Source organism: Haliotis rufescens, unplaced genomic scaffold (assembly GCF_023055435.1).
Source record: "Haliotis rufescens isolate VD_foot unplaced genomic scaffold, xgHalRufe1.0.p SCAF_10, whole genome shotgun sequence".
Taxonomy (NCBI): domain Eukaryota; kingdom Metazoa; phylum Mollusca; class Gastropoda; order Lepetellida; family Haliotidae; genus Haliotis; species Haliotis rufescens.
This window is the reverse complement of record NW_025963780.1, coordinates 41849968-41863087: the sequence shown is the minus strand read 5'-3', so window position 1 is coordinate 41863087 and position 13120 is coordinate 41849968. Positions and strand designations below refer to the sequence as shown.

The 13120-nt window shown below is 38.0% G+C and overlaps 1 protein-coding gene across 1 annotated transcript in view; it reads right to left on the bottom strand.

Moving 5' to 3' along the window:
- Positions 1-11023, bottom strand: part of LOC124146745 (glycoprotein-N-acetylgalactosamine 3-beta-galactosyltransferase 1-like) — a 28776-nt gene extending 17753 nt beyond the window's left edge. Inside the window, exon 1 of the mRNA XM_046517193.2 lies at positions 10678-11023. Within this exon, the coding sequence (XP_046373149.2) occupies positions 10678-10978 (301 nt within the window). The 5' untranslated portion in view covers positions 10979-11023. The remainder of the gene's footprint in view (positions 1-10677) is intronic.
- Positions 11024-13120: the final 2097 nt, after the last annotated feature.

Here is a 13120-nt window from a genome sequence, read left to right as displayed (position 1 = left end):
AACACCAAAGGGAAATATAAACATTTAGTCTGGTAACTAATTCTAACTATTGTTTCCTGAATAAAATATTATTTACTTCAGACATATACTTAGTGTTTGGTGTCTTGTGACACCAGATGTTGTTATCAACCAATACTCCTGTATAGAAATATGAAACATAAATCCTTGAGAATACTAGTGAATAACCAATTTCATTTGCCAACGAAACAAATTCCTGACAACGTTGACAATAGCGGTAAGAATATATTCATGAATCAGTGAGGACCCAGTTGTTTGCAAAAAGAAGCTGTTGCCTCAGATGAATAGATGGCGTTATGCCGCAACAGTAAGCTCTTCGAACTGTTGTTTGCCAGCTGGGACCATGTCAATACATCATGTATGAAATGTATGACTAATGTACATGTTGAACGCATTGACAGACAGTATTATTATCTTGAACGAATTCTGCAAACGAAGTAGACATTTGGGATTTCATTTATGCACACGAAGATGTTTCATTTATCAAAATATGCCTATGTTATTCAGAGACAACCAATTCAATTATTTAATCAGTGTAACTACCAGTGCAAATGAAGAATGTTTATTATAACATGTGTTACGAGTGGAAGTGGAACGAAGGGATACACTCCAAATCCATTCGCACAATTAAAGGATCGCACAACAATTAAGACAGATATTTATTAACCATGCATGATAGATTACCAATACAGCTAAGTTTACTATGGGAGAATTAGGCTTGGGCTACCATGTACAAATAATATCACCATCAAAGGGCTACAGCACATTGTATTTATAGAATAACCCACTCGGTACGAGTGATTACGGAAAATATGTCACGAGTGAAATTAATGTTTTAAGATCCGAGCTTTTCAGTCATATGCAACTCTTTTCAAAAACGCGAGAACGCCATATTGCGACACTTGACCAATGTCGCGATCTCGCGTTCTCGTTCTTTTGTGTCAATTGCTTATACAGTTATACGCGAGAACGCGAGATAGCGACCCTTGACCAATGTCGCGATCTCGCGTTCTCGTGCTTTCGTGCAATTTGCTTATGCAGTTATGTAACTAAACTGACGTCCAAAAGAAACTTTACCAACTGAAAATATAACTTTCAGACAAAGTATAAATTTTTTTCCGATGAAGTCTATCTAAAACACATAACCTAAATACAACAATAGTGTATGCAGAAAATGTTAATCGTCTGTTACATGTTTGCGAGATAACACGCGAAAAAGTGAAAAACACGTGCACCACGGAAAACTTCAAATGCACGTGCGGGTAAGGGTATAAAACGATTGCAACGGCAAGTCCTACATCCGAAGTGATAAAAAAAAACACACAAAAGAAATGCCACGACTCACAGTCGAACAACGTGAACAAGCCTTGGGTATGGTACAGATGGGAGCCACCCACGCCCATATTGCACGAACCTTCGGTTGCTCCCGTGTTGCCGTTACCAACTTGATGCAACGTTACAGACAGACAGGGCGGACCGCTGACAGGCCAAGAACAGGCAGACCCAGGGCGACCACGCCCCATGATGACCGGTACTTGCGTACCTTGCACCTCCGAAATCGCATCCTGACAGTGACGTCATCGGCGACAAATGCCTAAGATCACAGGGTTAGTCGCCACAGACAGTGGCCAGGAGGCTCAGGGCTCATGGAATCAGGGCTTTTAGACCATACAGAGGACAGCTATTGACAGCGCAACATCGTCGTCTGCGATTGAGATGTGCCCTGACTGTACGACGTTGGCAACGACGTGATTGGCAGAGGGTTGTCTTCACTGACGAAAGTCGATTCTGTATGTTTAAGGCTGAGGGAAGACAACGTGTTTACCGCCGAAGGGGTGAACGAATGGCGGCGTGTTGCGTGCAGGAGGGCGTAATGTGGAGGGGGTGTCATGGTGTGGGGAGGGATCTGTGGGCAGGAGAGGACACCGCTGGTCATCGTTGACGGAAACTTGACAGCTCAGCGTTACATGGATAACATTCTTCGTCCAGTTGTCCTACAGCCAGAATTGTCACAAACTTCCTCGCAGCCAACAACGTCAACGGCCTGCCGTGGCCTGCACGCTCATCCGACATGTCCCCTATAGAACACCTCTGGGACTTGATGGATCGTCGTGTTCGACAACGACCACACTCTCCAGCCAACCGGCAAGAACTGATCTTGGCCCTCCAAGAAGAATGGCGTCAAATCCCACGTGACCTCATGAGACGACTGACTTTTTCTGTGCGTCGAAGAGTTTTTGCGTGTATTGAGGCATTTGGTGGTCACACAAGCTACTAATGACTTGTTATTGAATGTGTGCGATTGTTTATGTACTCTGCCTATTGTCGATGATTCTGAAAGCTCGAGTTTTGTACCACACTCAACTTTGGGGGGCTCTGACGTCATTCTCGGTCGCGGTATGATTGTCATTTTCAGTGTTGATTATATATGTTGATATATATTGATCTTCTCAATACACTTTACTTCATGCATGTATGTTTTGTTGTTTTTGAGCATGAGTGATTTCAAACTCTGGTAAAGTTTCTTTTGGACGTCAGTTTATTTTCAAAAACGCGAGAACGCGAGATTGCGACACTTGACCAATGTCGCGATCTCGCGTTCTCGCGTATTTCTGCCAATTACCTATACAGTCATCTAGTGGCTCAGTCGTCTGAGGCGTCACAATTCGCTGTGTACGTAGAGTTGCGTCCCTTTGGCGTGCCAGAAACCTATGATGGTGGGTTTCGTCCCATTTCAAGCTGACAAGCCAGGGTATAACTAAAATATAAATACTGTTCAAAGCGGTGTTAAGCCAAACTCATTCACTTATTCAGAACCATGCCGGTCCCTCAGGCTGGATATTGGGGGTACTTATTAAGTATAAACATGTTATTGTTTTCTTATCGAACTATTTAAGGCATCTGTGTACAATTGCTGTCGAAGGGTGCGATTCACATGCATCATGCGTGTTCAGTAGGGCTACGTGTACGGAGTAGGAACACACATATTAGCGATATTTCTTTTTCTAGGAACTTTGAGGCAATAGAATAATGTAAGGCGGGATGTTTTGTAGTCAGGTGGGAAAGGATGAAAATCTCTTAATTAATTTTGTATGGCCTAAAGTAGCAACTATAGTGTCGTGTAAAAACATCGGACAATCTCATTTTAGCCGAATGCTACAAATTGGTCTTTAAGAATTTTGTTTTAATGAATAATAATGGGATTATTTATGTAACTGACGCGAATACCTGCAATACTGCTGATGTGGCTTTAAGCAATATTTACTCTCTCACTGACAGTGATATTTTGTTTCCAGCTTCCGGACACTTTAATGTTTTCATTATCCATAAACATTCATGTACACAATTTATTTTGTTAAATTATATTTAGCATGTTGAGGGTTTTAATTTAAGCTACATAGAAAACAGTACCAAAGGGAGAGGAATCTACTCTACTCTACATGGGACTTTGTGTTTGTAAATTACATGACATTTTCAAGCTCAAGCCATACATTTTCTAAATGCTACTTGGAGAATGAAGAGCATGAAAGAAGCATGATTACTGTGCATGACTACTAATGTGCGCATGCGCCTTGACCTTATGATATTACGTATGTGCACGGACAGCGTCTAAAAAACGAGAACACGGGAACGCGAGATCGCGAGAAAATAAAATGTCGCATTCTCGCGATTTTGTGTTTTTTGTGGCCTAATTTGACAAGTCGAGATTGCGAGATTTTTCATCATGTCCAAATGTCGCATTCTCGCGTTGCCGATTTTTGACAAAAAGTGCTATGTATCAAAAACACGCATTCTCTTGTTTTGGGCATATTTAGCTCGTTTCCAAAGGTCGAGATGGCGAGAATGCGAGATCGCGAGAATGTCCCTTACAGTATTCCATAATTACCCGTAGGAACATATTATTTATACTCGTCCATGTTTTTGACGGACAATATAATTTACATGCTCGGTAATAGTGAGGACGGGCGTCATTGTGTGTTTCTGTGCTTTGTTCAGGTGAACAATTGACTTGTCCTTGCATGTGTTTGTGTGGCAGAATACGCTCACCTTTTCGCGAACACCCGTTGGATGGCCTGAACCACTTCGGATTTTTCTCCCACATCAGTCTACTACACCGTGATATAACTGAAATACTGTTCAAAGTGGTGTTTAATGCGATCACCATAGTGTGTTACTGCAACTGTCCAAATTTTGTGTAGTGATGTTATGTAATATGTAAAATAAAGCATATTCAATTATCCAATTGATTAGAATATACTTGCGTCAGTGTATTTATTAAACACATATAATAACAGATCATATGCACGCATGGTGCCTTGACTTACTATAAGCTTTAATAGGCCATTCCTGAATAAAATTGTTCCCCCAAAAGCGAGGAACATCTGTTTTAGTTTGTTTACAAGGAATTTATTCCAAAAAATATCATCATTAGATGAGAAGGTCTGTTAAGAACTACCTCAGTAAGTCAATCACAATGACAGAGCGTCGTAATGCATTATATTTACATTGCTGTAGATTGTCACTACGATAGTTTGGATTTTTTTTTTCTCTTTTTCTAAACTGTTAAGAAAAAATGTTCACATGATCACAAGGTAATGAGCCCGTTGAATGTTACCCTGTGAGATCTGTCAAATCCATCACGGATTTGACACTATCTACAGGTTCAGCCATTTCCAGTTTCCTCCACTAGTTATTGGAAACTTTCAGGAAAATATTTCCTTTCTCCCTTAATCCCATCTTTCATGCATGTAAAACATATACTTAGTGAGAGCTTTATATAATCCATACAATAAACTTATGTTCATTCATTATGATATTGATGGGTGTAGGGAACAGTCCCTTTGATTTTTTTGATTTAACACACACACATTTATAAAAAAGCATCACCACTTCCCATGTTCACTACAATGTCACCAGTGGGAAGTTGTCGCGGATAAACACGGATTCTAACCAAGTTACATTACATTACATTACATTACATTACATTACTGAGTATAGTTAAGATTTATAGGTATATATGTTGACTATATATTATAAATGATGTATATATGTAAATACGGATATATCAAATATAATACTAGAACATATTGATTTTGTTACAGAGGGAGAAAGTTTTAAATATAGATAGAATTAAGCCCTAATATTTTATTAATGTATAGCTTTGTTAGATGTAAAGCATAGAAGAATATAGTAATATAAACAGTTAGGCTGTTTTTCAGTATAAGGGGCTTGCTAAATAAAGGAAAACTGAAGTGAAACCCAGCTTCAACATTCATATATTTTTATGTTAACATGTTTTATAGCGCTTGTACAAGAAACATATTCTCCAGCAAAAGTATTTAAGCATTAAGAAACCTGACAGAACAGAACAGAACAGAAGTTTATTGCTCGTAAGAAAATCACACAGAGTGATTACAGAGCATACATGAGGTTGAATATATACACAACCACACCAACAATAATATCTAATAATATATACATACATGAATACATACATGCACCCATAATGCATTTCTATAATACATATATGATCTGCATAACTACACACGTGAACACATAAAATATACACATGTATTATATTGTAGAGTGAAATTCACAAATTTTAACGTCGCGAGGGCAATTTTCCAGCCATAGATCGACGATCCTATGATATTTAATTATGTAAATAATGTTAAACCTTTTTTACAGAACTGAGCCAGTTTTACTAGAATTGGTTTGTATGAACATTTCATTAATTGATTGTATTTTAGAGTGGAGGGATATTTAGTATAGTAGGCCGGAAGGTATTGTTTTCGAAGGTCATTTAGTCTTGGACATACTAATAGAAAGTGAAAGTAAAAGTAATTAAGCATTAAGAAACCCGACAGACACTGTTGACGTTCAATCCGTAATCTGTAGGTTTGTTCATTGGGACAGGACGTCGATCTTTCTGAAGCATTGTTTCCACACAACAGCCGATAATCCTTAAGCCTACTCTGCTCCATTCGCCTTATTCAAAAACAAATCCGCGAGTAGTTTCAGCTCTAGTGACCAACTGCGAGAGTAGGCTTCTTTCCCGGGAATACCTCTGCCTTCTGGCTTCAAACGACCGAGGCATTTATTTTGTAATCTAGGCTTACATACATTTACACACACGCACGCACACACATAAATACACATACATAATTTACATACATTCAATCATACATACAGTCATACATACCATGCATACACACAGCCATGTAATCATACGTACACACTGAATAGGAAGCGTGTGTATTGATCTGTTGTCTTAATCACTGACCAATCAAGAGTGTCAGTCGGCATGTATCAAATCTTTATAACCGGTGAGATTGTGATAACTGTCACACCTGACTTATTTGTCTGAATGACACGTCTGAAAACAAGGGGTGAACCGTTACACAGTAACTCGGGGTAACGATTTTCTGTGCTATAGAATCAAAGTACCGTTGTGCTGCATGTGTATGGTGTACATATATCTCACGATGATGTGTCATTCCTTAATCAGTACGATGTACGGCATAAGTACATACACTTAAAAGCAGACACATGTTAACGATAATAATGACAGAGAGATAAATAAACGCAGGTCGGGTAAGTATTATTACCTTGGTTAATTATAAGTTGCCATTTTTTAAACAGTTTTTCATAAAATGAAAGAAATGATGGTGCAGAAAAAAGACTAGCAATTAACACTATAGCCGTGATGCAATCGCGTTACTTAATACAATCCACAACAATATATAGGGCGCTTTTTTGCTATTTATTCGTTATATGATATCAATAATTCATTTATGGATACTAAAGAATGAATTTATATCACACATTTGATTTTGTTTTAACATGAAATGTTTATTAATATCGCAAATCGGGTTTTAGATATCAATAACTGAATTTATTATCAAATGATGTACTTTATCATCTAAAAAATCAAATATAATATTGTATCTATAGCCTTCGTCTCCGTGAACTTTATGCCCATTTTTTAATAATTCGTGAAGATAGGTACAGTATCGTAACATTTGCATATATAGTCATATTCAGATGATGTCTCTACAAGCTTCTTCCTTTTGTTTAGTCAGCAGCTTTCTTCATGGCTATGGATGTGGAACACAGGCTTAAGGGTTACATATGAACCTTGTTTCATTGTATTTTAATGCGATTTGAATATTATTATTTACTATCGTACTTACTTCATGTTTTAAATGAGACGTTTTATATTTATATGTCACCACAAATTACAATTATTGCTTGTAAGCTCAACACAATTGACAAATACTCCAAAAGATATGACTAGTAAATCATTAATGTACGTTGAAAAATATATATTGTAAATGCCAGAATGATGTATCTAGGATCAAGTAGAAGATATATGGACAGCAGCGCTATGAATTTATTCAACAAGCCCGTGGAAACAACACTGCTTTAGCTCAATGTTTACCACTCCTGGCGGCCATTATGCAACGGCCATCTTACACACAACCCCGCGCTCACGTCTACAGGTCTTTTCCTGTGGTACGGTAATTAGTAGAACCCTCTCCCCCAAGTGTATCCTCCATGATATAACGGCTTCCGCACTAAAAGAAGTACAACGGAACACATTTATACTTTATTCTCCATTATCAAAAAACGTAAATCTGTTAAACTCCCAACTTACGTCTGTTATATCGACGCCATGAAAGCCTTTGATCGTGTTAACCGCGACTGTCTTTGATATAAATTACATAGATTGGGAGTAAACGGAAAGTTCTTCCGATCAGTTAAATCGCTATATGAAAATAATAGCTCTCGGGGTTTTATAAATAGTAAAATGACTGACAGCTTCGCTGTATTTAGCGGTGTAAAACAAGGTTGTGTTCTGTCGCCTATGCTCTTTTCTGTTTTTATCAATGATTTAGTTAAAGAAATTAATGATCTTAAATGCGGAATAAAGGTTGATAATTCTATAATCAGTATTTTATTGTATGCCGACGATATCGCTCTTTTAGCACCCGATGAAAAGTCATTACAATCAATGTTAACCTGTGTCGACAATTGGTGCAAGAAATGGCGCCTTCAAATAAATAGCAAAAAAAACAAAAATTGTTCATTATCGTAACATATCCTCTGTTAAGTCATCCCATCACTTTACTTGTGGTGCGGAAAATATAGAAATTGTTCATTCATATACGTATCTTGGGCTTTGGTTACATGAAAACTTAGATATGAATTATACAGCAAAAGAAATATCTAAATCAGCCAGTAGGGCACTTGGGGTAATTATCAGTAAGTTTAAAGCGGTGGGCGGCATGGCTTATGATGTATTCACTACTTTATACAATAACTTAGTTCAACCAATTTTATCGTATGGTTCAGCTATTTGGGGCACCAAAGAATTTAGTTGTATCAACGCTATCCAAAATAGAGCTTGCCGCTTTTTCTTGGGAGTAGGCAACAAAACACCTAATTTGGCAGTAAGGGGGGAAATGGGATGGTCATCTAACTATACAAAGCAAAAAATTGAGATAGTACGTTTCTGGAAAAGGCTGAGTTTGGCAGATGAAAACAGGCTAATGCATATAGTGCAAAGATGGTCATCTAAATTTCGTAAGTCATGGGATAATTCAGTTAAGAAATTATTCGATGTGAAATCAATTACTTCTGTTATAACTAATCTATTATCGTGTGACTTCGACCATGCTAGAAATATACTCATCAATAAGGATAAGGAACTATTGTTGGAACAGCTCTGGGATGACAGGGGATTACAAATGGTATTAAGTTAAGAACATATCGACTGTTTAAAACGTCCTTAAGTTTCTCCAAATATGTCATTAATATAGCCAACAGAGAACATCGTAGTATATTTGCTAAATTTAGATGTGGTACGCTCCCTCTGGAAATTGAACTTGGTCGTTTCTTGAAACCAAAAATTCCCTTACATAATCGTATTTGTAAACACTGTAATACAAACAGTATCGAAGACGAGGTTCATTTCTTAACAACGTGTAATCTTTATGCAGATCAACGAGAATACGTTTGGGGTTATGCCTCGTCTCTTTGCCCAAATTTTTGTCTCATGACCCCTATAGATCAAACCACATTCCTTATGAAGTGCTATAATTTATCCTATTCTGTAGCTGCACTAATTAAATCCATGTACAAACGTAGGTTATATAACAACGTGTCATAAACCCATTCTAGTATTGTATGCATCTGTATATAAACATGTCATTGTATGGCAATGCTTGTTATAAATTTACGAGTATTATACTTTTATCACGTATTTTGTGCACCATTAATAAATAAATTCATCACTATCCACTATAACTATTTTAGCACTTGCAGTGCTTTTAAGAACATTAGTGTCTAATAGGCCCACGCTGGCCGGGCGATGTATATCTTTTCATATATTTTACCTCCTGTATAAATTGATGTAACTTTATGTATACACCGCTGGACACTTAAATAAACTATTTTTCTTCTTTCTTCTTCTCTTCTCTATAACCTACTCTCATTAATTAAATGCTGCCCTTTCCCAGCGTCACGGCTATGTATCTGAGACAAAGAGACCCAACCATCATAAAGTAATTAGGGTCCAATAAAAACAATGCTCCACCAGACCTCATAAACATGACCACTGAAAGTCGTACTACAGACGTTTAATGTGAAATCACAAAAAAAGCATTTGAATAGCAATGACATTTAACAGGATCATGTATTCTCTTAACACCATCGCAAAACATCATGTAGAAGCCACAACAGTACTCATATTTTCCAACAAAATCACATCTAAAAATGAGACATCAGAAAGTACATATAATTAAATGTGTATTAACATTTTTCGTCAGGAAATCAAAAGGTTATCTCCTTGTTACCACCTCCAGGTTCAGCTAAACATGGGCCCTCTCCTTTGGTCAAAAGTTTGTTCCCCCTCTAATGAGTGTGACACGCGTTCCACACGAGTGACGAACGGGGTGCACACGGGTTGCGTAACGCGTTGCCCATGCGTGTAAGGGGAATGAACAGCTAGGAAGTAGTGTACGTTTTGCGTCTTACCTTATCATGGGGAAGAAACAAGAGGTCAGCCTGATGAACTTCATTCGTTGTAAAAATGTCAAACTTCTTCCTTGGGATATAACGCGGTGCCGGTAAGTATATTTGCCACATCGCTTGTTTCTTTAACCAATCCTTGACCACATCGTTAGATACCTTAGCCGCAGTGGCTAATTTTTGTACTGCTCCTATACCTTTCCAATATCCTCGTGGGCTATAGTTAATTTTATCCATTATTAAATAATATTGATGTTTATTTTAATACAAACCATGACGGTCGTTAAATCGTATCATAATTTTTGCATAAAAAAATCCATCTGTAGTAGCAGTATAGGTATATAAATCTGACTCCAGTGGGATTGCGGTAGAACCCCCATTACCTATACTACTGCTCGTGGTTTTCAACAAAGTGGTAAACCTTTATCACTTCGGGCTTTCCTCCAAAAGGTTGCTGACACGCCGTAATATAACCGACACATTGTTCAAAGCAGCGTCAAATCCAGAATTTAGCCCCTTAAGCGTGTCCGAAACCTAAGATCGTGTGTTCGAAACTCAAATACTCCTCGCAGTTATGCTTCATTGGTTGTCAGCACCATACCCGTGTAATGTGATATTGAAACTAACCTTTATGAAGATGCAGGTCCTCAAATTTGACATTTCCAGACAGGTATTGCCCCAATGACTTCTGAACGTCTTCGTGTAGGTCATTCGATAGATTTTGTACCTCTCGTGGATGTACAGCTCGTGAATTGACAGTGTTCACAATAGAGGAGACGAAACGAACGCCATGTTGATCTGTTGTAAAGGTCACAACAAAAATGGTCACCAAAGTTAATCCAATTGTTAATCCTAGTAGAACTGCAGATAGTTTCCTGAAAGAAGGGAACGTCGCCATTTCCACAGCTGTGTTGCTGATGTTGTACATACGCGGTATAAATATCCCACTGTGACATCTGATGCATCAGTACTTCAATATATAGGATTGGGTCTATTTGAAACCTCTGATTTGATCTCAGCTGTAGGCACAGTATGGATTTTGTCTTTCAACGCTGCAACATCTGATTCACAGTAAATCGTCGATAGTTTTAACAAGCGTGAAATACAACAAACAATTTTTTCAAATGTAGACCACTAGGCGAATATGCTACACAGAGATGATACAACAAGGAAACTGGATTGAAACAAAATGGTAAATGGTTCGTATTAACATAACATGTATTCCAAAACTTAAATGACGTTTTACACTGAGGTATTTATCTTGATCGTCGTAATGATTGCAGGTTTCATGTTCTCCATTCATTTCAAAACCTCACCTTGTCAAACCCTTACAACATAACTGTCTTCGAGGTTCGTTGGAAAGTCTCTCGACCAGTTCATTGGTTCTATGTCAAGGGCGACCAGACTTGGTTAGAATCCGTGTTTATGTGTGACAAGTTCCAGCTGGGGACATTTTAGTGACCTTGACAAGCGATGATGAATGTTAATACTCATACTATTATAGTTAGTAGAATTGAAAATGAAACTTACTTACTTATATTGGAGATTTTACGTGCGCTTTCCGACTGCAGCGTATTTCGCACACGGGCCCGGCCAAGCCATTTAACGTGTTTCCGAAAATGGGAAAAAGTTGTTTGGCAATCCAGTAGGGGTGTTTTAGTGTTTGTTTATATAGAATTTTGGAAATTTTGAAATTGGGAAAAAATGCCAAGAGGGTTTGGGGGACGAACTAATGGACCTGAGTATGGAAGTTTGTTAGTTTGATTATGTGGTCTGGTTTTGGTAGTTTATTTGGGTTTTAAATGCGATTTATTAGTCCTGTTTTGATTAAGTAAACGCCTAAGGCTTTGAATTTTTCGCCTAAGGCTTTGAAAATGAAATTGTTATATAAGTCATTTATATATTAAGTGTATTTAAGTGGGGAGGTCGGCGGGGTGCCTTGTGGTTAAAGCGTTCGATCGTCACGCCGAAGACGCGGGTTGGATTCCCTACAAAGGTACAATGTGTGAAGCCCATTTCTGGCGTCCCCCGCCATGATATTGGTTGAATATTGCTAAAAGCGGCGTCATGCCATACTCACACACCCGTATGAAGAAGGTATTATGTTTTCACGTCAACGTGGTAGTGAAAACCTTAACCTTTATTATAAGGGTAACGCTAGTTTTCAGGGCAGTATTATGTGCAGAAGCCGGAGGTCTTACATTAACTGCCCGACGAAGGAGGGCAGTTGAAAAGAACGAGGGCTTCTGCAAATGATAATGCCCTGAAAAATAGCATTACCATTATTATAGCTAAAATGGAAAGAATTTGTTATCAAATAAAAATTAATAACAATTTCGGTTTTGAAACATTTACTGCTATCAACACACAACGAATGTCACTGATCAAATTTTATAAATGTGGATACGTGAGGGACACAACCAGATGACGTCACTATTGAACATCAATATGACGTCACCTACCAACGGGGGTCATAATTGTTACACCTAGCATTTTGTTCAAGCAATATGAGGGCATTATCAAGTTAGAGTGGCCCTCTCATTTCTGCTGACATGCGGGCGGTTTAATGATAATTCTATCCGTTTTATCTATAAAACATTTTAATTTATTTGTGATGTTTGACATCACAGAACATGATGATGATCAAAATGTTGATCATTTCATATTCAATCTTATGTTTCCGTTTGTGTTTAGGGGTGCATGAAAAGAGCACAAACAACAACATAGGTTACAGAATAGCCTCTCACCCAACAGTGCCGTTTACCACTCTTGACATACGAAAGGGTCTTTTGTACCAGTAAACTTCTACACGAACTGTCCTAGAGAAGGGATTTGAAGAAAAGCGGTGGAAACTCACACAGTATTTAACAGTTACAGTTACATTTTGTTGTTTTAAGCTGTAATTTTGGCAGACGCGTGGTTCATTTAAGTCTAAACCTTAAACAGTTTAATACATATACAATTCATGGATAGTTTGGTGAACGATAACGATGCTTGAATGAACACCCTTATCTGCGCTTTTCAAACAGTGACAATAAGCATTTGTTATATGGGACAGGAGCGTGTACGT